General features: G+C 48.0%; 1 protein-coding gene across 1 annotated transcript in view; it reads right to left on the reverse strand.

Annotated features, from left to right (window-relative positions):
* Window positions 1–1635: 1635 nt before the first annotated feature.
* The window catches only part of NECTIN1 (nectin cell adhesion molecule 1), a gene marked incomplete at both ends in the record, with an annotated part of 88413 nt that continues 62974 nt past the window's right edge, over window positions 1636–27074 (reverse strand). The window contains 4 exons of the mRNA XM_080357855.1: window positions 1636–1854; window positions 12706–12816; window positions 13306–13393; window positions 15270–15417. Coding sequence (XP_080213981.1) covers window positions 1636–1854; window positions 12706–12816; window positions 13306–13393; window positions 15270–15417 — 566 coding nt within the window. The remainder of the gene's footprint in view (window positions 1855–12705; window positions 12817–13305; window positions 13394–15269; window positions 15418–27074) is intronic.

Consider the following 27074-nt stretch of genomic DNA (forward strand, 5'->3'; position numbering starts at 1 on the left):
AAAATGACGCCTCAGCCCATGTGGCATGGCAGGAGCTGGGCTGGTATCATCCAATGTGCTCTTCATACCTCCTCTTATGGGGAGGCTTTCGTCTTGATGGTAGCTTCACTTCTTATTTGTACAAGTAGCACTGAAACATCGTTCGGTATCCGCGCAGCAGGATAATGGTGTGGTCCCCATCTTTCCCTCCCACATGCACTTTGCTCAAACATCCTCATGGTTTCCAGAGTAATGTCAAGTGTGCAATGTCTGCAGAATGCCAAATACGCAACCCGAGACAAAGGAAAACAAATGCCCAAGGAGGCATATCCCCTTGTTCACAACTGCCCCAGTCATCATCTCTCGTATGCCACACCTGGGTGAAACACATTAAAGTTATCCTTGAAACCAGGCTCTTACACAGGATTCCTTTTTCTCCTCTTCTTTGCTTTTATATACATTGAAGTATGAATCTATATTTATTTTTCCTCTAATACAAGTGAACACAAATGTGATGTGGAGATAAATTCCCGTCTCTATAACACTTTGTGGTCACAGGAATGTACATGTTTGGATTCACACACCCACACACATTCCAATATCAAAAAATTCGTGGTCCCAAAACTAAGATGCTTTTTAAAAAGTTAAAAGACCAGATTCCTCTGTTGGCTTTTATCCTTCATTAAGAGCAAAAAGATTACCTGAAATCACGATCTATTCTTTATATTCCGCCTGAGTTAATTTGAAAATTCCAATCAACAGATGCAAGGAAGAGAGAGGGGAAACTCGTGGGGGGTCACATTAGGCTTTGAAAAGGAAAATTAGAGAGAATGTTTTCCTTTCTAATTTTTTCCCCTTTGAGTTTCAGGTTATAAGGTGGTTATTTAAAGGATGCTTTCTCCAGATGTGTTGGCTTCAAAATACATCCCTATGCTGTCTGGATTTAAAAGAGTCGATTTAAGAGACCGGGTGTGGGAGCAGCAGGGAAAAAGAACCAAAACAAACCCCCTAAACCAAGCCCTTTGCTTCTATTCTTGGGCTGGTTTTGAGCATCTTTTATTATAAGCATCTTATTATTTGTTTCAACAGCCTTGGCTGTTTAGCTCTTCACAACTGGGGTTTCCCATCCCCACTGCCAAGGGGGAAACAAATTTCTCCAAAGGAGGGAAAAATAGGCGACGGTTTCAGATTTGAGCATTGGCTGTGCTGTAAAGGTTCATACAAGCTGGAACAAGAGCTGTGAAGAATCCACACCCAGCTACTCTGGTGCAAACAGTGTAGAGATTGACAGAAGGAAACCTACAAACATTTAATGGGGTTGGGCACATCCTATCCAACACAGGGCAGCTGCCACTCGCACACACATGCACACACATAGTCAGCTTGATACAGCATGGCCAGCATGAGAAAAGAACGTTACCCTTCAAAGTTACCCTTGCAAGTACTGAATGTGATGTGGGCAAAGTGTTCCCTTGAGCATTAGCAAGCCAGGCAGATACTTAAGCTAATCATGTCGATTACGATTGCACCATAATTTAAAAGTCAATAAATAAAATAAGCGCTGGCAAAGGGAGGATCTAAAAGGCCTTGGCTGTTGAGCAACAGGGTTGGGAGAAGTGAAAAACATGAGCTTCTTCATTTTGTTGTGTTGACGCTTTAAACATACTGTTCCTTAGGACAGATGTAAGGAGCCCGAGAACCGGGAGGTGGGCAGCAGAAGGAGATGTCAGAATGGTGAGGATAAAGATCTTGTGGGAGATCTGACAGGGGGGTATAGACATGAGGGATCTTCTCCATGTATCGATCTTCATGTGAGTAACAGCGGCTCAGGTAATCACTCGCATTCGATATCTCTGAGTGACACTTTCCAAAGTTCTGTAAGTAGAGACAGAAGCGAATGGGTGAAAACTCTGGGATTGTTGACTATACAACATACAACTCTTCAGTTCCTTGCCGAGACACACATATAACAAATAGGGTGGAAAATGGAAGAGGTGATAAATCCTTACATTTCAAAATTTCTGGCTCATTTCCAGAAATATCCATATTGTTGATGAATGTGTATGGATTTTGCATGGCTTGCCCCTCTCTGGATAAAACAGGCACTCAGCCAAGAAAGGGCAGTTTATTTTCAATCTTCCTAACTCTTCCACAGCTGAGTTGCTAAAAAGCAGTTCTTGTATGCATTGTTCATCTAATCCAGGCTCATGCTCTTTTATTTAAAGGACACGTGTCTGACTAGGGACTTTGGAGACAGAATGGTTTATTGTATCTAACGTTTACCTAGGAGATAGGAGTGCGTGCGCTAAGCTTCACCTGTGTGAGCAGTGCCACTAGAAGCCTTGGGGACAGTTTTGTAAGTCAAATCAACTACAGAGAATATAAAGCACTCATAACATGGAGACTGCTCTGTGGTGCATCTTCCTCTGATGAAGGGCATTCTGATGGATGCTTTGCAAAATCTGATTCCTCCTCTTTAAGTGCCAAATGAAATGAAAGCCCCTCAGAGTCCAAAGTGCTTTAACTCAACAAAGCTCTCCCACAGCCCAGGACTGTGGCTCCCCAGAGGGTGGCAGCAGATGGGAAGGATTTCTCCTTGCTCCCTTTGCTCTGGTTTAAAGCCCTGCAAGATGACCCAAGCAGGATGGACATGTAGCAAGGACAGTGCTTTTGGTCTTTAAAATCCACCCACATTCATCGGCTCTTTCCTCTAAGAGAGAGTAAATGCACTGGCAATCAACGTTTATACCTGTGATTTGAACTAGGGCTGGTTGAAGCAAGTAACTTGCCCTTGAGTCCTTCCTTGTTCTGTTTCAAATTACCAGAAACAGTCAGTTTAGTGGAAAGGACGAGGATTTGACCCTAAGGAGAAAATGCCTGAAGGAACAGAACAATCTGCTCATCTGCTGCCTGTTCCTAGATAAATATTTCACCAGGATGCTTAAAAAAATCATATGGAAAACAAAGTGTCAACAATAATTTATTGATGGTTCAGACTGCTAGAAGAAGCAACAAGCAAGTTGGAGAGCTGCACAGACTGATGGCAATTTTAGGACCAGCCTCCCTAAGAGCAACGAAGGCCACTAGAGGATGGGGAGCACCAGGAAAACACCAGCAATGCTGAGGATAATCTGATTTTCATTCCGCTTTCCTTGGCAAAACTGTAAGCCTCGCCACTGAAGCTTTTAAATGTCAAGGTCTTGACCTGGCCAGATAGCAAAGAAGAATAGATTCTAAGCCCCTTCCATTTAGAACTGCTGTGTTAATATCTGAAATACAGGTGGGCCAATGCCACAGCTACCTCATGAGGGTTTTGTAATAGCAAAATGAAAAGGTGGAGAGGTGCTGTGCAGCGTTATAGCTGTTTAAGTGGAGGAACTCAAGTCATGGGACATGAGGAAACTTCACTAACTCTACAATCTCTCCCTAGCCACTTAGGCAGCCCTGATCCACAGGTCTCACATTCTCAGGTGGGAGTTATATATACACAATAACATCAGGCCTCTGCAGAATTCAAGGCTTGGATATGCAGTTCTATTTGGCCAGGTGAGCACGAACGAGCTCTTCTTTCTGGCCAGCATTTTGTGCTCACTCTTCACAGGTGGGAGTGGGGCCAAATCAGGGCAGCTGGAGAACGCCAGCATCATCGGGCTCAAAATAAGAGACTTCTCTGTCTCCTTTCACCTTTGTTCAGCATGTGAAGCCAGGAGCCACATTGCTCTGGCTTTGTTCCCTGATCTCATTCCCAAGCAGCAAAAAGGAAGAGAATAAAATCAGCCTGGTGTTTTTTAACATATTTAGCAGCCGGTGCCCTTTGACTTCCTTCCCCGGTCCCACTGTGACTTTTCCCAAATCTAATTTATCTTTAACAAAGTTTGAAATTAAATTAGGGGTAATGAACTAATTAAATTGAACCGGCACACAATTCTGCCACCTTCCCCCACCTTCCTTTTCCCACTTGCCTTCGTTTCCAGCATGACTCCATACAATTCTTCATTATCTGGGTTACATCCTCCCCTCTCAGTTTTATGTTCAAGAGCTTGATTAAAGGGGATGTCAGCAATCTGTCTGTTTCAGACAACCTGCCAGATTACCTGTAAACAGTCTTTATTTGATTGAATTAGCTTTCGTTTTTGTCCTGACTTACTCTCAGCCTTTTTCCATCCTCTATACACCTATTTCCAGCTTTTCTTCTATTTGCAGATAGTATCTCTGCTAACACTAGGTGTGCTGCAATGCCCTTCCCTCCAATCTGACCATATGCTGGACTTTTAACCATTCCTAAAAAATGAGTTGTTACTGGTTTAAGAGTGAGAAACTTTTCAGGGTCCTGAGGATTCCTCTGCTATAATCTCTGGAAAAATCTGAAGGCTCTGTTACATGTGCCAGTTGGGCAGAAAACATTACACAGGATTGTGGGGTTTGCTATTGCTCAAGAGCCCAAGCGCCTATTAATAACCTCTCGTGCTGTTTAAACTTGGTTTTAGTCTTTCAGCATGGCTCACAAATAGAGGTAGGCTGGTCTTCTCTGCTTGGCCAGACTCAAGGCAAATGCTGTTGGATGTTCATGTACTCATTGGATGTGTTACCCTGTTCCCTTGGGAAAAATCCCTGCTGTTCAAAACCATTTGTATCTCGGGGGGCTACTAGGCTGACCCTCTCCATCATTAGGCTTTGGATTTGGGGATGCAGCACAGACCGATGAATAAAAAGTAGCAGTTCTGTTGAGTGGCAGCAGCAGAGGACTGTTATCACACTGTGGACCAGTTGGTGGAGAGGATGTAGATGTTGGAAGGTAGAAAATATAATGGGAACCAAAAATAAGAACATGGGAGCCTCACACACTGTCCTGCCTGTTCCCAAACTCCTTGCTCAGCATTTTCGAGCTGTTTATCAATTTTTAAGCATGGCTGCAACTTAAGGAGTCTCCCAGTATGGTTATGCGCTCTGTTCGACACCTTTTCTATGAAGGAGCTCCTGGAATAGTCACTGTCCTGAGTAAACAACAAACATTAGAGTGTCAGGGACAAGCAGGAGCCAAAATATAGGGTAAGGACCTATGATGATGCACCCACAGGCATGCGCAAGTATTATTTATGCAGAAAACTTGCACATAAAGTTGTGCTGATAGGAAGGAAAGGTGGCAACCAGGAGCTGAGTCAAGGCTGCTACGTTTGCTGGTTCTCCAGTATCCCCCGCTCAGTCTGCACCAAATCTGCTTAGTGGTTTTACAGGGACATTCCGAAAGCTGTGTTGGGAATCTGAACTGAGCGCAGGAGTGTGGGAAGGTGAAGGGGGAGGAAATAAGTTTTAAAACATTTAAAAGAAAAAAAAATCAATCTGATCTTAGCAGGGAGATTTTGTGGCGGTGAGATTACACCTTCAAAGTACCATATGACTGGCTTTATTTTTACTTCAGAGAAACTGGGAGGATTTCCAAATTTGGATTTGGAGGATTACTGTCCTTTTGCTGACAATAAAATCCCCCACCCCAGAGAGGACAAGGCGAGACCTCCCAAGGTGGATTAGGGAGCTCTTGCCTTGTTTATAACAGGGGGGTGGTCCTCCAGTCCAGCCCAAGAAACTGTTGGGCATTGGAGGTGAAGGCACAAGGGAAAGTGGCTGTTTCCACCCACATCTTCCTCCGGGCTGGCAGTTTCACCCTCTGTGTGTGTGTGCAGGAGGCTGGCAGTGCTGCTGCCTGTTGTGACAGTGACAAACAGACACCACACCCCGATGGAGGAAAGAAAAACCAAATTGATCCAAAACTTACTGTCCACTCTCGCTCGTTACGTCTACGAAGACCTTGATCCTCATTCTGGGAGCAGGGATGGGTGAGACACCACAAGAGAGAGAGGTTACCGTTCTGGTCCGCGCTAGGTCTGCTGAAGACACTTAGCTGGGAAGGGGTTTGCTACAGCAGGGGAACTGCAGGGCTGCTTTTAACACGGGAAAACCGGGGACCACAGGGCTAAATGCAAACTGAACTAACCCGTTACCTTCCACACAGACATTTCTGCTCCTCCTCCAGACGTTCCTAGTCTGGCATCAACAGACCTGTCCAGCAGCCCTTTTTAAAACCACCATATTTCTTTTGCTTATCCTCTTGCATGAAGCTATTTCCCTGCTTCCCAAGGATCCAATTCCCTTGCCCTCTATTATCTTCTGCAAACTGCCCCTCTTGATCTCCAAGCTACTGCTTCTCTGTATGCCCGCTCTGATCTGCCCTGGGTGATCTGGGAGGGATGCAGTGAACTGCAAAGTACTTCATTTCTCCCCCTGCTTTCTACCTTGTCATCCCATTCTTGTATGCACCTCTTCACTGTGTACTCCTATGGAGTTGTAGCCCCATCAAACCCACAGCTCCTTTCTCCCATTTAAAAGTCAGCAAAAGGAAGAGAAAGGAGCAAGGCAACAACTCAGGGAATACATTGGAGTGAGGGAGAGTCATAACCAAGGAGTGGGTTTCCAATGGCATTTTCTTGGACAACAGCTCTTGGCATCACCCAGCAAATCTCCCATGAGGTGGGAAAGAAGAGTTGCCTCCCTTTCAGACAGGGACCTGGTGCCTCGAAAAGGGCATAAATATAGGGTAAGGGAATGCTAAAAGAGCTGGAGACAGCACTGGTAGCTAGAGGTGGCCCAGAACAATAATTTGTGGGTTTAAACGTAAGCCGAGTCCTAATCAGTGCCTGCCACAAGACCTGAGCTTGAAGGAGCTCGGTGATGCTTAAACAAAGTGGTCAGAAAAATACGAGAACAGGGAAACAGTCAGGTGTGTTCTCTAATTTTGAGGAAAGCACCAAAGAAAACAATCTTTGTCTCTTCTTCTCAAGCATTCAGACATGCTGTCTGCACCAGCCTCATGCAACACAAGCTGTTTTACTTTTGCATACACTGTCCCTCTCTGACTGTCTCTTATTCACTCACTCTTTCAGATGCAGGAACCTTTACGTGTTCCCATATTCTCGCGCTCTCCCACCTTGTTCTTTCACACATGCACATATGCTCCATCTTATCTATAGTTGCTTCCGCACACACAAACTCTTTTTTTCTTGCAGTCAGTTCCCTTTCCTTTCCCTCCCCTTCTTGTACTGACTAGCTTAGCAAGGCCCTCTTAACACCTCCATGAGGTTTTATCTTCGGTTTCTGCACATCCTGGCATTGCTGCTTTGCTTTACATAGTTGAGCCTTGCAAAAATTCCCCAAACCAAATCCCTGTACCCTTCAAACCGATCTCATTTCTCCCTATGCCTCCAGCCACACTGACTGCAGCCAGGGCTGACCTCTGTTCTGAAACAAAGCCATTAACCCTGACCCCCCCAGACACACTTTGCCTCACTGTAGAAAGCAAAGGGAAACGCTGCAAAGAGCATGCACAGAAAGCAAGGTAAGACAAAGGCATTTCTGTCAGCACCCCCAGAAATAAGGGTAGCGAAGAGAGCAGGCAGCATGCAGGAGGTGGATGGAGTGGGGAGGAGGACAGACTGGATGCATGGGGACATTCCACCGATAGGGAAGGAGATGCAGGGGGAAGCGCTGATTTCAGAGGGGTGCAGTGAGGAAGGCAGAGTGCGATCGTGTACCTTGAGGCCAGAATCTGAGGGGTAAAGGGCCTAGAGTGACATGCGCTAGCGTAAGTTGGGCTGGATGGTTGCATACTCGACTAGGTCTCCGCCAGCATGGATGGAGGTCCGAGGACTGGGTGACGAGGCCAGAGCGGAAGTGTCCAGCTCTGCATAGTGGACATCAGAGTCCTTGTTGCCAGAGTTCTGGAGAGAAGAGAGCAGCAAGGTGGTGGGGAACACAGGAGGGAGGAATTGGGGTTGAAGTGGGGTGGTGGGAGGAGTGAGAACACAGGAACCGTGCAGAAGGTGGGGAGCGAGTGAATGAGAGGGGAGCAGGAGTGTGTGAATGGTGGAGGGAGAAAGAAGAAAAGGGTGGTGGGGGGAGGTAGAAAAAAGAGTTTAAAAGAGGGAGGTAGGGTGGTAATGAACAATCAGTCAGGTAAAATCCCAAACCAAAGCAAAGGTCCCAATGGCACTGCTCCCCAAACCCACCTTCGAGCCCAGGTTGGCGAGCACTCCCAGCAACTGCCCCTTCTGCCCCTTTTACTGGGGCTGCTCCCAGCAGCATCTTGCTCTTCCCACCAACCCCTCTGGGATCACCATTTTCCTTAGCCGGGGGTGGTTCAGTGAATTAAAACCTTATCAGATACCCGAGCTGCCAGCTCTGTCCTGGAAATTGGAGTTTGTCAGAACACACTGGAGGCAAATGCAGAGTTGGGGGCATGAGTGAAAATCATGGGGGAGGCTTGAATTTTGGGTGTCAGGAAGGAGACATCTGGAGGGAGCAGCTTCAAAGCCATAGCTGCAAGGGCAGGTTTGCAGCAGACACATTGCCATAGGGAAATGACACTGCTTAGCCCATACTGTTTTGCACTAGTGTTATGGCTGTAGAGTTCTTACATGCTACATTTTTACGTGAGGCTTGACTGCACGGTATGCTACTGCAGATTAGCTATGCAGCATGATTTTGTCATTGTAATAATGTCTAATAGATGCTAAAAGCATCCTTCATTGGCACAACATATTTATGGGTATTCCCTTACTAAGCAGGCTTATCAGCAAGAACTGTCTGAATGGAATATTATCCAATTTGTCTGATCGTTCCTACACAGACATCTCTCATGCTTTGCAAATAATCATGGTTAGAGAACCCTGGAAGGCAGAATGTCCTGAAACCTCAGTGCTCGGTGGGGAAAACGGGTCACCAGGAGGAGCCCCGGTGTCAGTAGGTGGGAGGGGGTGCTCTGGCTACTTGCCCTGTGGAGTTTGTTTAATATGAGCTTTTGGGCCTGGTTTCTGTGCCAGCACTAGCCAAGCAGAGTCATCTCTTCCAACTGAAAGAGCTTTCCAGTTCCTCTGCGCCTTTTCTGAAATGGCTGCATCAGATAGCAGTTATGCAAAAGGTGTTTAATTCGAAAATATTCCTCTTTTCTTTGTTTGGAAGTGTCCTCAGCTGCTTAGCAGCTGTGGCAGAGCCATTTTCAGAAGTTTATAGCCTGGTAATGACCTGGTTTAGTGCCTGTTGCTGGAAGGGGTTATTCAGTGAGTGATTATCTCTGAGTGCCGTGCTGTTCCTGGCAGGGTTTGGCTCCCTGCTGGTGTCCCACAGCCACAGCGGCACCTCCAGTGTCTGGTTCCCCTGGGTGCTGGAGGACCAGGAGGTCACCCTCTGTCCTGCCCTTGGGAAGGTGACCATACGACAGTGGCAAGTTGTTGGGGTGAAAGCTGAGTATCCCACGGCCTCTTTGCTTTGTGTTGGACCCAGACTGAGTGTCTATGGATGTTTCATGCTCCAGTCTCAAACCTAAACCTAAGCCCTGCAGAACTCTTTCCCCCTGAACTTCTATCTCGGTACTTCCTCTAGTCCCAGAGAAAGGCAGACTGAAGTATTTACCTCCTCACTCCTATTCTGTCTGCTTTGCCTCACTCCTCTCCAAAATGGTGTTTCCTTCCCACTGAAGGTGTTTTCTCTGTGAAATTCCCATGCTTCCTGCAGCTCTCGGGCTTGCTTCTGCTCCCTGCTGCTTGTTCGGACCAAAATTTATTACAATATCAATAATGTGGCTTGTATACAAGGTCTAGCGCTGCCACATGCAAGTGTTCTGTGTAAATCATCAGCATCGGCACCCTGGTAATTGCCCTGTAAACTGAAAGGAATTATTTTGCTGTCTGCAGCAATGAAACTTTCCCTTCTACCTGTGCAAATGGGTATTGCTGGCACATACACTAATCATACTTGTGCTCCTATCTGTGCTTGTGCCTCCCCCTCTCTTGTGCTCCCTCTCACACGCAAACACGCAGCACCTATATGATGTGAAGCATGAGCATGCCTCTGCTTTTACCCTCACACATGTTGTGCTGCGCACTGACACAGATGGCTACTGGAACTCTCAGACATGCCTCTTTGTAGGTGGTATCTGAAACACACACTCACCTTTCCATCCCATTCATTCCTGCTCAGATATCCTCATATAAACCAAAGCTTTTACCCAAGAGCTCAGAGACAAATGCTGTAGGCAACTCCATCCCCATTATGCCCACTTCTCTATCCTTAATTGTCCCCTACCCTGCCCTTGAATATTCCCGTGCTGTCAGCTTCATGTTGTCTTTCCCACAGGTTGCAACAGGTAAACATACATATTCATCTGCAGCCTCTGATACAGGGGCCCACCCTTCCTCCCTCCTGCGGGTATCCTGTCCCTGCAGATGTGCCCCAGCCTCTCCCCTTCACCTGGTCCCTTGCCAGCATGCATCTGCACACATCTGCCCACCCACACCTGCACACCCTCTGCGTGGGCTCCTCCTCCACCCACCTCTTTTCTCTCCTGCACATCTCCCATTTCCCCCTCCGTAACTCTTTGCCAACTCTAATCACTTTCTGACTCCTATTCTAGTGCTGTGAAATTGTCAACCCCAGGCAGTGGCTTTCATGCTGCCTTGTGATGAATCTAGCTTATCCCAAATTACTAGGTTTTTCACAACTCATTTGAAGCTGAATGCACCCGTTCTCCTGCAGAATCCATTTCCTTCAACTCTCATTGTCTTCACTACCCTCCCAACTCAAATCTCCAGATGAAGTACAAGCAGAACAACAATATCTTGCCTTCTTTTGCGCCTTGCTCTCTGAATGGTCCTGCAGGGAGGAGGGCAAGGGCTGGCCCATTTGCAAAGCGTGGCTGGGCAGTGCTATGTACACCCGGCCCCGGCTGTGGCAGCACATGCCGCCTGTGTTATCTGGGAAGAAACCAGCAAAACCAGCACTCCTTGGCAGCAAAGTGAACCCTCCTTCCCCTTGCAAGTCACGCACTTGAACAGCCTGCTGCCTGCCCAAAGGATACAACAATTTAGCAAGAAATAGGAGCGAGCCTCATCTCGTTCCAAAAAGCCAAAGTGAGTGATGGAGGAGCCGGATAGCACTTACAGGGACTTCCAGCCAAACTGACCAGAGGACAGGTCCAGTTCACAGCTGCTCTAGGCTTGTGCCAAGAGCGGCCACAGCTGTAGCAGCAGCAGTTGAGTCATCCTGATACCGCATCCCTATTGCAACGGGAGTTTATTCATGGGCCAAATGAAATGAGGGCTCCACAATCCATCACCTTTTGGCTAAAACCACTGGTAAGGAGCTGTGAGTGTGCCAAGCATGGGACATAGAAATGCATCTTCTCAGACCAGGATTGAGAGCAACAAACTCAGTTGCTATGGTTACAGAGCTGCTACCCATGAGGCTCCATCTCACATCACTAATTCTGCCACTTAATTAACTGACTGCTCATTATTTCCCAAAATGAGCTCCTCCATCCTCCTGCTTGCCTGAAATTCGGGTCTCTGGTGCTCTCCACAGAGCAGCCCGTTGGGCTCTGGCATCCTGTGTTTCATTTACCATTCACCTACCGCTCAGCAAGGATTAGAAAGAGCTGGAGACAAGCCCCAGGATTGAAGTAGGGCTACAAAGGGAAGTTTTTCTCTAGGGTCATTTGCCATGTTCAGCTAGGATGAAGTAAAGAGGGTCACAGCAACACAGCTCAGCACAGAACTGTGTCTACTTTATTTCTGATGCCCTCAGCATCTGTCTTGCCACAGGTTTCTGCTAGCTAAAGGTCACTGTGCCCTGTCCTCCTATTATCTGTGCAGGAATAAGTGTTAAAGGGTAATACCAGGATGAACTGGAAGGAGCGTTATAATTAGTTATGTCCATAAAACACTGTTCTAGTGTTGGTTGATATTTATACAGCTTTCTCAAACAAAGGAGGTGACATTGCTGAGATCTAGAAGTGCGAGGCTTGGTGTGTAGTGCTCTGAACCAGCCCTCATGGAGGAAGACTTTGAGACAGACCTGCAGCATTTACACGGGGATGCTGCGTCTCCTATGGAGAATGCGGGGAGCAGCTCCATGCTATGGGGTGAGGGAGGGAAAGGATGTTGTCCAAGGCCTGGGAGGAGGAAGGTTTTCTGTTTTCTCATCAAGGAAGGAACCTAACACTTCCTTCTTCAGCCTCAGTCCTTGCAAACCAGCCTTTCCTACATGGCTGCTAACATCTCTCCCTGGCCCTTAATGCTGCTGTTCCTGCCTCACATTAGCATCTCCCTCTCTGAGGCTGAACAAATCCACACAAAAAAGGGGGTTTAGAGAACTTGTTGTCAATTGAGAGCCAAACACTGGCTCACTCTGCCCTGCAGATAATTGCTTTGTGAAGCTCTCGCTGCAGTGCACAGCGCTCTTGGAGAGCTGCTTTGTTCAGCTGCAAGCTCTAACAAGGGCTCAGTTGCAGGCAGTGAAGAGTGACCAGGGTGGGATAGCTGGCTTGTCTGCTTCGCTGTCATACTAAGGTAAAGATAAGACTACTACAGGTTATTATAGTCCTCTGATGAAGATTTGGAGCATGAAGGGTGCTTTGCTGAGGGGTGACCCATAAAGGCACAGCTCTAGGACCTATGGAAACCGAGGGCGAAAGAGGCAAGCGCTCAATTAGAGTCAGTGGTATGTGTGAGGGGGGCTGAGAGCAGAGCGTGGGGGTTGCCTTGCTCCAGGAGGGATGCTGCTGGGCTGGGCAGGATGCTTGTTCACCCCTGTGGGTGGTTAGGGTCTTTTATTTCAAAGGAATCTGTGTGAAAGGTGGTGAGGATGAGGCCAGTGCTGTTAACACTCTGAACTCCTTACCAGTTTGTCGGTGTAGGGAGACGGCTCAGTGGCTGCCATGTCATAGTATGGAGTCTGCAAAGGGAGTTTCTGGATTTCTTCCTCATGTTTCATGTTGTCTAAGTGAACAACCTGTAACAGAGGAGAGAGAAGAGGGTGAGCAGAGCACGTACTGTCCTTCTGTCACAGCTTGGGGTGACATCTGCCTCAGGTGACACCACCACAAGGTATCACCACGAAGGGCAGTGCATCTTACCCTCTCCCTTGCTCCTGCCACACGGTCTGCCTCCTGTTATCTCTCATTCTCATGCCTCTCCCTACAATTCACGACATTCAAAATGGTGGAGGTGCTCGAAAGTCCTCACACCTAAGAGCCCATCTCAACACCACGTCATTTAGAATTCAATCCCCTCAAAGGGCAGTAAGCAGGATCCAAATTAGAGCTTTCAATTAGTGCCAACGTTTGGGAATTTGGGGCAGACAATCCTTGCTTTCTGTCCCTCAGACTTAGGCTATGGGCCGCTTTGCTCTTGAAAACCCAGTTTTCCAAGATTTAGGCTCTCAGACGCTGCTTGGGATCAGTTTTCCTCGCCAGAGGCAGGAACTGCAGCTGGGCTGTACCTGGATGTCTTCTGCAGTCAGGTGGCTTTTTGTCTCCTGCTTCCTTTTCGGTGGAGGGGCAGGTTTGTGGGATGGGGGCAAGTCAATCCTGTGGATAAAGAAGCGGCTGCTGGTTAGAGAGCAGGAGAAAGGGGTCTGCTTGCTTTGATGTGCTGTAACAAGCCAGATCCTGCACGCTCTAAAGTTGTCATTATGTTTGTCACCAAACTGTCAATATAATAATATAGATTATTGTCAGTAACCACCCTGTGCCCGCTTTCTCACCCCAATAAGAATTGTTAATAGAAATAAACTCCCTCCTAGCATTCTGTTCTTAATTCTATGCAAATCCCCATGTCGAATTGCAGATCCTGAGAGTGTAGCCGGGATACCTGTCTCCTGGCAGTGTTCTGGAATAGCTCCAAATGGGAGGTGGCACCAGACAGTGTCTGGCAGTGGTCACTGCGAATCAACAAGTTAATGGCACCCCCAGTTCAGGAGCTTATCTGGAACAGTAGCCCCTGCTGCAGTAGGACTTTGAATCTCCCTCACAGACATGCTGTGCTGCTCTGGGACATTTATCCCTGACCCTGAGTCAGCAGATCAGTTTTTGCCCCAGAGCATAAGGATTTGCAACCATTATAATCCCAGCCTAGAGACTGTCTCTACACATTCTGTTCATACGCAGAGATGTGCCTAATCCCTTTACAAAATTATTAAAACTTTGATCAGCTAATTAGCTGGCTCTCCCTCCATTATCTCTGCACAAACTCCACCAGATCTTCTGATAGAGATGTGAGACTTTCCTTGGCAACCCCATGGATTCCATTGTGCAGCCAGAGTGTGCAGGTGAGGGGGAGAGTAAAATGGGTCCCCAGGGCACTACAAAACATTGACTTTAAGGCTCTAAAGAAAAGAAGTGCTGTTTACTTTCAGAAGCTTTGGAGCAGACCCCACAATAGCAGCAGAACCTCTACAGACCAGGGCACAACTGCGTTTCTATTCTCAGCTAAAGTGGCTCTTCCCTGTGCCTTCATGGAGGGCGATTGTGGGAAGTGGATTGTCTGAACGCATCTCTATCCTAGGGCTGATGCTGTTGATGCAATTTCACCTTGTGGTGCTATTTTTTTGTTGGTGTGCATTTCTGTCTCTCCTCTTGCTCTCCCTCTCCGGCTACCCTCCAATGCCCTCTCTCAAATGGGATTAAATGGAGCACGAAATGATGCCAAGATGTAATAACAATGGTGGGGTGGGGTGTGGAAGATAAAAGCAACTCCTGGCCTTTGGGCTCCCCTGTGAGGTGGGAAGGAAGGGAGGGGGTGCCATGGTGAATAGCAGTGACAAGACAGAGCTCTTCAGGAAGAGACCAGGATAAACACTTCCGAAGAGGGTTCTGCTCATGTAGGCTGAACTCCACACCACCAGGCCCTCCACCTGGGATCTGTGCTGCCCAAAGCAAGCACACAGAATCACACAGAATCACAGAATCATGTCAAAGAGGAGTCCCTGAGGCTCCTACTCTCATATTTCCAGAGTTCAGCTCTTCAGGCTGCCACCATATGTACAAAACTGGAATGAGAATTCTTTCTGGACTCTTTGGGATACATTCAGAGGTGCTGAGTGTCTACTAGAGACCCCTCTCTGGTGACAGAATGGTATTCAGTCTAATTCAGGAGCCTGAAGCCAGTGAGAGCATCACTGAGCAGCTGCACTGTGTGCAAGGAGTGAACATCGTTGTGCTTCAGTTTACACTTAAGGCTTTTGATAAGAGTTCAAAAATAGGAGAGGGCAGGATGGAAAGTGCCAGGGGCCCCAAGGAAGGGAAGAGAGTCCGAGGGTGGCAGACAGGAAGAAATGGCAGGAAAAAACAGTTCTCTGTCAGGCTTTTCTTGTGTGCATGTAGCAGGAAGGCCAGTGGTGCTTTCCCATCCGATAGCACCTGTACCATCAGCGTGCTGCGCTTTCGGGAGCATGGGGCTACTTACAGGTCGTTGTCCGTTTCGGTGTGGTTCTTCTGTTGCCGCCTGTAGACAATAATCACGGTGACAGCCACGCTGATGATGAGAACAGCTGCAATGACTCCTCCCACGATCCCAATAATGCCTCCCGGGGCGCCCTGAGGTAGCGGCTTATCTGTAACACACAGTGAAGACAGGAGAGAGGGTTAGAGCATCAGACAGTACAACCGGTAAGGAGCAAAGACTGGTAGAACCAGGGACTCTGGGAGCAAATATGCCAATGCACCCCAAAACTGTCTCAGGTCGCTGTGTACAGGCAGCTTCATGGGGGGAGACAGGTCATACTGAAATATATAGTCAGAGCTTAAGCAGAACAGATATCTGCAGCTACAATTGCAGTCCTCTGTGTCTCCAAGAGCTACCCGCTTCCTTACACTATTCTTCAGTTTCACCTTATATCAGGTGGTTATTTCTGGATCTGGTTTTCTGCCTTTGTTCTGTCCTCAAAGAAAGAAGGGTTTGGGGAATAAAGGTGCTTCCAAGCAGTCATCCCATGAGGTGCTGAGGGATTCATGTGGACTTGCTACTTGATATTATTTAACTGTCTTGAAAACCTTCTGCAGGGCTTTCTCAGCATCTTCACTGAATTCCTGGCGCTGTTGTGATGGAGAGATTTACTGTTAATGTAGAGCTTAGAAAAGCTAAGGACCAATACTCAATTTATTGAGGTGGATCAGAGGTGTATGTGAACCCCAAAACCTTACAAAAAAAGGTGTCCTGCGTGTAGGATTAGGGATGAGGGGGAGATATATCATATCCTGTATTTCATCTCCTGTTTGTCCCATGGCTGGAGAGCTCTGCGACTTGGGCCAGCTCCTCGGTGACTAAAGTGGACCTCATTCAAAAGAAACCCATCCCATGGGCCTGATGGGAAAACACTTTGAAACGTACGATAAAAGGATTTAATTTGCTCTAACTTCCAACCTAATTAAACTTGAAAACCAGCTAATTGGTACTTTGTACTTACAGCTCCGGCACTGATGAAAGAAGGAGATAATTGGAATGGAGGGAGGAGGAGAAGGAAAAGAAGTTCAGGGGAGGGTAGCAAGACAGGGATGAGGGAACAAGGTGCTTTGTAGAACTTGTCTTTCACACCTGTTTTTTTGACTTTTGTTAATGCACTGGCTACCAAATGCCCTTAGAGACTAGATATTGGCCTATATGGTCCTTATTCTGCAACAGTTATGGCTTTGGACATCATAGTGGTAGCCAGTATCCCCACTAAAGCACCCATCCCCAAGGCCTCAATAGTATTCTCACCTTATATGTGTGCATGGTTATAAAATGTCTGCACACCTTCCTAAACCACATAGGACAACTTATACAGGACTTTTTAGGGTCGAAATCGGCCACTTTCTCCCACCTCACATCCACGGATTCAGCACCGCGCTCCCTGAAATCCTGCGTACCAGGAGCAACTGCAGAACTGACTGTGCTGAGCTGCTGCCGACAGCCTATTCCCAGATCTCAGCCTTCTTCACCTTCCAGATTTGCTCCTGTCATCCAGGAGTGAACCAAGGTGCATAAACATTTCCCAGGGAAACCCTTTCTGGTCAATACCAACAAATTGTACAGCAGGGAACTGGTGTGTTTGCTGTATCAGTACAAACACTTGAACTCCCAGCACCACGCCAAGACACCACTACCGATGGAGGCTTTGCCCTGGGAATTGCCTTGACACAGATCCCCTGTCCTTTTTCTGAAGACTTGCATGCAAACCTGCTTTTCTTTTGCCTCTCAAGGGAACCCCAAGTGTCAATCAGGGTCCCACACGCCACCTCCCCCTGTTTCTTAACTAAGAGCTGGGAGCTGTGTGTTTTCCAGTGGCAGGATGCTGTAGCCATCAGAACACAAGGCTTTGTTCCTCGCTGTCCTTGGATGTGGCTCTCTGTTCTTTCTCTTCCCTTCCCCATATGTGACATTATCTTGTAAATAATATTTCTTCCTTGAGACAACTCACAGCCATGCAAACCCCAGAACAGCATTTGAGATTGTGGCAGGGACAGGGAGTGTAAAGAACCTTCCAGTAGCTTTGTCTGGGGCATCTGCATGATGGATTTGCCCCTGATGGCTCTCTGGATGGCAGGTGTTGAGCAGAGACCTCAGCCTCCTGCTACCATTGTAAATCAGTAGGTGTGTGTATGTGTGTGGGGGAAGGGGGCAGAAGGAGAAAGAGGGGAAGGGAAATAAATAGATAAAGCTAAAACAAATCTCCAGAAACTTGAACAGGGCTGTGTAATAGCAGAAAGGGGCTAGGAAAAGTTGAAGAGGGGAAAATGCAGCCATCAGCTTGCAGCAGAGAGGGAAATATAGGGCAATGGATAAAGACAGTAAGGAGGTGAGGAGAGGGAAAGAACAGAGGAGCACAAGCAGGAATGCAGGTGTTTTGGGGTGTCTATCAGAGTGCTTCCTTCTTGCCAAGCTCTCAACAGTATGATATGAACAGCCCAGTGTTAGTTGCCACCCCAGCTGCCTGAGATGGGTCTGTGTGGCAATGCAGTGCTTCCACGGAACGGCAGGTACCAAACAATGACACAATCCTGTGACAACAAGCTCTGCCCCTACATGTGCAGGTCTGTTTCCTGGGGACAGCCTGAACCCTCCAGCTGCTCACATCTTTGCAGGAGTCCAGCTGGGAAGCTGTGAAAGGCAACAGGGATCATTGCTGGCAGTAATAGGAAACACCAGGAGACAGGATAAATGAAAGATGAAGGTCCTGAGAGAGCAAGAAAGTGCAGAGGAGAGGAAAAGAAAATGGGAAGAGGTAGAGAGAGACCTTCCTTTCTGCTCCTTTCTCCTCTATGTATGTTGCCTCTTCCACAGGTTGAGTCAGTGGTACCAACAGGGCTTTCTGGAAGGGTGGCTGCAAGAAGGGACGTTGTGCACCGAGAAAGCCTCGGAAGACAATAAGAACTGGCAGATGAAGCTTCAGTTACATTGACAGGGCTTTTGTGCAGCCCTGGGAAGATGTTTGCAAGGCTTGCGAATCAGGATCAGAATAAATTGGCAGGACAGCTCAGGGCCCTCCAGACTGGAGTGGGAAAAGGCTTTGCCAATTAAGAATGCAAAACCCCTCGCTGTATGTCACGCTCGAATAATTTAAGACTCTCCACAAAGTTTGTGTGAAGCAGTTGGCAGTGAGGCAGGTACCAGAGAACCCAAAGGGACTGAGCAAACAGCTCAGCCTTATCTGGATGTTGAAGGGCTGCTGGGAACCGCTTCTTCCTGCTGGAAACTGAATTAATTCACAGTATTACAATTAAGGAGAAAAGAAGGACACTCCAACCCCAGTCTCTTTCAGAGCAATTTCATTCTGTACTTTGTTCTCCCATGGCTCTTCTGGAGATGGAAACGGACTCAGAAAAGTTAGAAAAGCGGTTACCTATCTGTAAAGCATCTTTCCCAGTCAACTGATTGTGCGTATGTGTCTGAGTTTCCAAAAGTAACTGGTAACAGATGAAGATCTTTCTACCAGCTGGATCAATTAAAACATGTTGTGAGGTCCTGATACTCTAATTCACCAGTCCCAATGCTCAGTTAAATCACATCCAGCAGCCCGATGCTGTCAGTTGTTCACATCTCCCAATAAGTGACGAATGCCCACCATGCAGAGATGCTTTAGGCACAATCACAGTGCACGACTGACATGCAGTTTGGTTGTGAAAAGAACCCCTTGTCCGAACAGGTATAGCACTGATGACTCTGTATGGACTGAGCCACGGCTCAGATTTACTGCCTTGTCGGTGCAAACAGCTGTGGTAGCATTTCAAAGCACAGACACAAATGGACGGAGCTGCCCGCACTTGCTGCGCCCGCAGTGTGAAATAGTGCAGCTGCAGAGCGCCTTAGTAAATAATAGCAGAGGAACAATGAAGGCTTTGGAGAACCAGCTTGAAGGAGAGCAAGAGAGGTGTTCCCAAAGGGAACTTGAAGTGAGGCAAAGAAAGATAAGCTGGAAAGCTTCCAGTGTATGCCAGAGCAGAGAAAATGACTCACTTGCTCTTGGCGTGGGGAGAGCGATGTGGAGGACTTTGCAAAAGGAAAGACGAGACAGCGTCTGCAGCACTTTTGGAAGTGAGGTCTCTTCTCTAAGCTACTTGTGTGCACCATGAAGCAGCCTGGCTGTTCTTAGGATCGAGCCTTCAGAGCAGGATCTGTTACACCCCCATGTGCCTGTCTGGGGTTGACTTCTTGCGTAAAGCTGTGATCAGTCAGGTAATTCTGTTCTTGCTGCAGAAAGTGCACAGTGACATCCAGCCTGAGCAGGTGTGGAGGAGCAAAGGGGTGGGATAGGGTCCTGCTTGCATTGCACCGATAGCTGGGAGGTGGGATGAAGGTGCTGGGAGGTGGGATGAAGGTGCTGGCAGGCAGGAAGGCTGCATTTGGATAAGAGGGCTGTGTCTTGCACTGGTACTCTCTTCCTTCTATCTATCCTGCTATGCGTTAAACTGACCCAGGGAAAGCCTGAGCCTCATTGTGTCTGTAACCAATTGCAAAGTAGGGTTCCCTTTCCATTTATCACGTCCCCGCACAACACAAATCCCCGTCTATGTTGTGGCTGGCTAGCCAGGGCACTGGGCAACGTGCTGCCTTCCTCACAGCCACGTTACAAATCAATGGGAAGGAATCATGATTATTATCCTTTCTTTCTGCTAGCAGCTCTGAAGTCTGTCTAGCTTCCAGCCTTGTTAGAGTTAACGTTACCTTGGTGCTCAATTGCACGCCTGTTCACAGGCATGTACAGCCTGCATGGCTAAAGCAGCCTGTCCTGGTACAGTGCCAACTCAAAGTAAGCGTCTGTGACCTGGATTGTCACCCTGACCAGTGGAAGAACCTGGTGCTTGCTGGACTCTTTCTGGCTGCTGAACCTTTGAGCAAGACAATGAGATCAGATGATGCATATTTATAATACACCCTACCTGACACATTCCAGGGAGCCTGAGACACGGCAAGTTCACAGGGCTAAATAAAACTGAGTTGAAAAGCTTGGTGGAATGAGCACATCTCCAGTTTGGTTTTAAAGACAGGAGCGGGATTGGGTAATTTGAAACATGCTCCAATAGCACACACAGCCCCGGGCGCAAGCTGTTTCAGAGCCTCATGATGTGAAGGGTTAATGAAATGCTGTTCCCAGGAGAGCCAGACATGTGAGCTGGTGGAGCTGATGAGCCAAAGGGTAGGGTAAACAGCAGGGCTTGCAAGCCACTGGAAATTTCAAAGGGATCTTAAGGAGAGGTGGAATAGGTTTTTCTGGGGGTAGTTCCCTTCACTGTGTATATTGAGTGAATGCTTTGCAGGGACAGCCAAGCATCCAGAGGATAAAATGGAATAAGAAGGGAAAGACACTGCTTGGAAAGCTGGTCCAGTGGCACTGGATCATTAGCGTGTGAGGTTGGATTGCCATTCTGCCCCCTCAGTAGGATTTCCTTCATCCATCAGAGCTGGGTCCAAATCTTCATGTCCCTTCCTTTTGTACTGGTCTGAAGGAGAGAGGAGAAGGGGACCACAACATCTCTGTCTCTTGCCACCTAAGCCCTGCTCAGATGTTGCTCCAGCTCAGATCCTCGCCTAACTGCAGGTGGAGGTGACCAAAAACACCTGTGAGAGCACTTTGCAGTGAAGAGAATCTGTCCCCGTGCAGACACAAATCCATGTTTGATGGTCAGTTTGCGATTTGCAGCACCTCTGAACACCTGCAGCATCTAGAACCAGCTCTATTACCAGGTGCTGTTCATCTGGTGACATATGGGGAGAGAAAGAGCGGCAGTCAGACCTCAGCGTGGGGAAGAGGATCAGTTTGGTTAGCAAAGGCGGCTGGCAGGGTTTTTGGGATGAGAGTGTCTGCGCTTCCTTTGGAGACAAAAGCTTAGCAATGGCAGAACTGATCCAGAAGCCCATTCCTCCAGCTACAAAAAGCACCCAGGACCTCTCTCACTAGCAAGAGAAGGTGCTTGTGCCTTTTTCTTACCGCAGGAGCTGGAGATGCAGCCAGCCAAGCAAAGGTTAAATACAAAAATGAAGGCAGAGCGGCTCTTCTGCCTCTGTGCCCTGATATAAGTCGGAAGGAATTTTAAAAGCCGTCACAGCCTCTCCCCGCCAGGGTATCTGTTGATGTAACTCTCATTTACACAATGAGCTGCCAGTGCCAAGCCATGGCTGCAATGCTGCAGCTGCACAGCGCTTCAGCCTCATCCCTCTGGAAATCCCCGCTCTAATTCCTCTCTGCTGGAGACCAGACAGCTGGGTGTCCCCTGGGTCCTGAGTGCATCTGGAGCACGGGTGTCCCAGTGCCTAGGTACTAATCACAACGTGTTTAACATCCCTGCCCACTTTGCTTTCCTCTGTAATTTTTACTAGGCCAACTGGCACTTAAAGACTTTGCAAACCACTTGTCTGTCTCTGAGGAGGTTTTGGGAGAGCTTGGCAGTGTGGTGTGAAGATCCAGCCCTCCCTGCGGTGCCTGCTAAGAGAGCATTCCCAACCGCAAGGGAACACATGGATGTGCTTGATGTCAGTGGAGATTTCACACACATTCCAGCAAAGGCAATTGCTTTGCCATTCACCAAGGGTGGAGGCATCTCCCCAGTAATGACCAGCTTTCTCCCCTTCCTCGCCTGCAAGGGAAGCAGCAGTTATCCCTGGTTAAGTAGCATCTGGTTAAGTAGCTGCTGGCTGCAAAAGCATGTCTGGAATGTGGCTTTAACCCCTGGTGACCTCCCCATGCAATGTTTCCCGGTGGCCATTAACAAGGATGGGGTTTGGAGAGCAGCAATAGGAGCAGCGTGTTAACCCCATGGGATCCAGCAGAGATGAGGACTTAGTTCTGCAGAGCAGTTGTTGTAGGGAGCTCCCCTGCAGACACCTCTTACCGGCCTGGTTTTCATTCTGCTCCCAGAGCCAAGTGTAGCAGTTGTTAAACAGCACCTGGAAACGTGGTTTGATGGCTTAAAGAAGCCTCTCTGTGTGAAGGGACAGAGCTTGGCAAAGCCATTACTGTGCAGCAGAAAGAGCCAGTTGTTCTCAGGGTCCAACAAGCAAGCAGCTATTTGCAGTAGCGTTCACCCATGGAAACTGAACCCCTCTGTATGTACACATGTATGCTACATGCTGTGCTTTCCACTCAGCCAAGAAATGCCTGCATTCAGATTCTGGGATGTCCCTGTCTCTCTGTGCTGCTCAGTGGCTCTAGCAAAGAGGGGCCAGATGTGACCCTGTTGCCTCTAACCCGTCTATCCAAATCCAGCACAAACCTCACCCTGCCCTCTCTCCCTCCCACTTGACCAGCTACACAGACCCCCCTGCCTTCCCATAGCTAGTGGCTTCACAGCTCACTGCAACAGTATGGAGGGTGCCCCAGCCTATTTTGAGGGAGGAGATGGGCCCTGGAGGTGGGAAATGGTATCTGATGTTTCCTCTGCCTCCCAGCCCTTAATTTTAGTTCTGCTTCATTTCCTTGCAGCTCAGCAGAGTAATGAACAATCAAATCACTTCGGTAATTTATTTCTTCTGCTGTACAGTCTCAAGTAGGTGATAGCACTTGAAATTATCTCTCCTGGAGGGATGAAGTGGCCAGATCCTGAGCCCCATTACACCAGTGCCTGTCTTTCTTGTCCTTAGCAGTCTGCTCCAGCTGCCCAGAGCACAGTGCAGTCCCAAACCCATGTTTAGTCAGAGATACAGCCTTGCTCTCTTGATGAGTCCATTAAGGTCATGCTATTACAAGCAGCCACCAGACGAGTTCTGTCAGATAGAAGGTACAGAGACCGCAGCTCCGACTCTTATCATTTGCATTAATAGAGTTAATTTGCTTGACAATCTTCAGCAGCGCTCCTGGGAACATCTCACTCTGCTTGGCCATGTGTCCTGGGCTGTATTTGTCTCCTGCTGCCTGTAGGGTGCTCAGCACAGGGCAGCTGTGTCTTGAATATCCCCAAAGCATGAGATCAGCTCCCTGTTTGCGTACACGCAGGGACACTGCTGAGAGTTGGGTGCAGACACAGAGTATGTGCAGCAGGGTGAGGAGGAACTGCTCTGCTTCTCTCTCATCTGGCCGAAAGCACATCGACTGTTGTCCAAATGAAAAGGTGGACAGGGCCACAGTTCTTGTCTTCCCTGGTAGCTGCAGAGCAAGGGGAGCTCTGGACATCAAGAGACATTTGTTTCTGGCTTCTGCGATGACAAAACTATTTGTGCATGTTTGAGGATGACAAGGCTGAAGATCTTGCTGGACACCATTTCCTTGGAGACTCCACTTAACATAAGCAAAGAGAGAGGTTGAAAGTCTCAGCTGAGGAGATCACTAACTCACTACTATTAGTGTCTACTATTTGCAAAACTGGACTTTAAAGGATGTTCCTTAACACATCCCTGGTGAGAAAGAAAATGGTGCCAACCTCCAGCAGAGGAACAGGAGAAGAAGCCAGGGCTGGGATTTGAACGCAGTCACAGAGGCTGCCAGAGCCATCAGCCACAAGGTCTTGCTGTAACAGGGACAAGCCTTCCCCATCTCTAAATCTCCTTCTCCTAATTCCATGCTGTGTGTGAGCCTTTTGGCTCAGCGGTCAGCTGAATGCTGAGATGCGGGAGGTCACCCCGCTCCGGCACAGGGAAGTTTGTAGCCCTTAGGGAAAGAGCATCCTAGGGAGCGGAGAGGGGGCTCAGGGTCTCTGTGCGGGGTGCTGAGCTGCCTGTGCATGCTCTTCGATGCGGGACAGGCTCCGCACACCCTCCTCTTCAGCTTCCCCCATTCTGTTGCTCAGGTAACACTTTCAAGGCAGGTCCTCCAAGCGAATTTTTAGGTCAGTTATAATTGGGAAACCTCGCACAGAGCTATAAAACATCAGTTAATATGCTGGAACTATCTAGTTAAATGCCAATTATAAAACCCCATAAGCTCCTCAACTTAGATATATTAATAACATAATTAAACATTTATTGCTTATGCAAATTAAAAGTTAAGTTAATCGGACATCAACGAAACCCCAGGAAGTGACCATTTAAGTAACTGATTTCTATTTAATTATGATTCCTTCCTATTATAAATCCCCCATGCCATTATTTCTGGACTGCTCTGCAGTGTTTACTTGAGCTGTTCAGACTCAGCATTCCCACCCCCAGTACCCATTCATAATCCCAGACAGCTGCAGCATTCGTATCAACAGCCGTTGACCTCACACAGCTGGCAGCATCTGGACTGGGTGCCCCTTGTACTTGTTGCTCCTTGTCCTACCTCCTGCTTGGCTAAGCTATTAGTACTAGAAAGGGCACAAGCAGAATTAAGTCTCCTCCAGATTCTGCAGATTTCGGGTGGGTAGAGGGGCCATGCACCAGACCCAGAGAAAGGCGACTGCTGGGGGTGGCAAGAGCAAGCATGTGTTTGTATTAATATACATCCCATAGGCAGAAACGTGCTCCAATAAGCAAGATAAGGATTCAGAGCCGCAGAATCCACCCATGAGCCCTTTCCCTGGTTCCCTGCACACCTCTGCTGCAGTCATTTCACTTCTCTGTATCACCCCCCCGGGAAAGGGCACTTTCGCACAGTGAGGAAATTATGGACCTCAGGGGATGAGCGTTTCATGATGGGATCAGTTCCTTGGGCGGACAAAACTGTGTGCCAGGAGAAAGCTACTGTTCATTACTATTGTAAAGCAGTAATTGAAAGGGCTGGGAGCTACAGCAGGACGATGAGATGAGGCCGGGAGATGGGAAATTAAGCGTATTGTTCCTTGAGGGATGGAGACATTCCCCCCGGCGAGCAGAACCTGTGCAACCGGGGCCATACGGATGGAGTCCCTCCCTCCGAGCGACAGGCAATCAGTTAAACCTGACAGGTGTGAAGTTGGCAATTTTCTTTTCAAAACTGAGATAAACAGGCTGGCAGGAGTTTGAGAGGAACAGAGAGATAAGGGAGAAATGAAAACATTCAGGTGCCCTCTCTCCATAGGGCCCACAGGCAGATGATGGAGGAAACTCAGATGCTGGGCTGGAAAAGGTCTTGACAACCAGGCATTAACAAGAAATAGAGACCCTTCCCTGGCACAGCTCCTCAATGGGCGCTGCCTTTGATCTTGTAAGATTTGACCCATATTCATCTCCTTGGCTTTAGCCAGCACTGGACTGCTCCTCCTGAGCTCGCTGGCGAATTACAGGACAGTGTTGGCTGCAAAAGGGCACAAAGAGCATTTAGTGCCTCTTGGCACGCAAACAATGTTCTTCTCCAAATTCTACACAGTTCAGACAAAAACCTCTGTGTGTTTCCCATGAGGATCTAGGTTTGGTTCGGCAGTTGTGCAATCTATGGAGGAGGGAGCGTCCCTAACTCACCTTGCGCTGGGCTTAGTCGATGAGGCCACAACATTCACCTCACCTGCAGGCTAAGGGAGCAGCTCCAATGGCTGGTATCCATAGATTACTGCCTTTCAATATCTCAGCTCCTTGGGGCGATACGACATATTTAACCTGCATTTTAATCATATACACATTTCTCTTGCTTTGCCTGCACCACCACACCTGACTCTGATTTCTGCTATTATGTAAAATTTTAGGAGTGCAACACACATCCAGGTTTTTATTTACAGACAGATCCTTGTTCTGCAAATAATACATAAGAGAGAGCCTAAGCATGTCTGGGAAGGCTGTGAAATGGCTTGCTTGGAGGAGGAGTGAACCAGCCGCCCTCACCTTCTTTCTGCCAAGCAACACTGAGGGCATTTGAGGCTCAACAGTACTTCTCAGTGTCACAGGCCCCCCAGCTGGAATATATTTGAATAAAGCAATTTCCTCTAACAAATACGTTCATACAAATCAAACTCGAGTTTGCAAATAGTCTGAAACCACGAAAAAAAAAAGCAAACATATTTGTTACTACAAGTAATTCACTCAACACTGCTCTAAACTGTCAAGTTTTTCTCGGCACTTGCTCTAGGAGGCTTAGTGGTAAATTTGACCTTGAGTGCTCTGACTTGAACTCCAGCATGATTGCCTATTATCTCACTAGGAATTTTGGGTTGAGAGTCACATATTTCTGGACTGATGCTCCGTGATCTGATCTGTCTCCAGTGCTTCACAGCCAGCCCGGTTTGACATCTCCCAGTCACAAGGCTTTTTTCTCTGTCAGTTGGAGCCCTTTGGCTCTTGCACTTCTGTTTTGGAGCCTGCAATGAATGTGCATCCTTGGGAGATGCATTTGGTTTGTGCAAGGCATTAATTCCAGCATGGGGCAGCATCTCTTTCCCAGCTGCCTGTACCCAGGGGTATGGGTAGGTTGCCTGGTAATTCCATGACTATATCTCACTCTCATTTACTTCATATCTTACTTCTGCCACATTCTTTTGTGCTGGTGGAAATGAGCATCGCTCCAATGCAGCCAGAAAAGTTCCAGGGAGGTAAATCTCATCCATGGTGTTTGCTCTGGTCAAGCCTGGCTCTCTGTGGCTGGCCCATGCTCAGCAGTGGGCACACAAAGAGTGATCATGAGCCTCTTGTTCATCCCCTCCTGCCCTGATCCAGCTCCTCTGCTGATCATCAGGACACTGAGGTTGCTTTTGGGACCAGCAGTGCTCGCCTGCAGAGATGTGGCTTTGAGAAGAGATCCAAGCCACGCTGCTATTATTCCATGGGCTGCGTACATACATTGCTGGCAGCCCCATCCCAACGTGCTTCTGTTTTGTTCCGGAGAAACACAATACTTAGGGGCACTGCATGGGAGTCAGTCCCTGCTGTGTTCAGCTCTCTGCAACCTGAGCTGCTAAGAAGAGGCCCCATGCAATG

The sequence above is a fragment of the Nesoenas mayeri genome (genome assembly GCF_963082525.1).
Source record: "Nesoenas mayeri genome assembly, chromosome: 22".
Taxonomy (NCBI): domain Eukaryota; kingdom Metazoa; phylum Chordata; class Aves; order Columbiformes; family Columbidae; genus Nesoenas; species Nesoenas mayeri.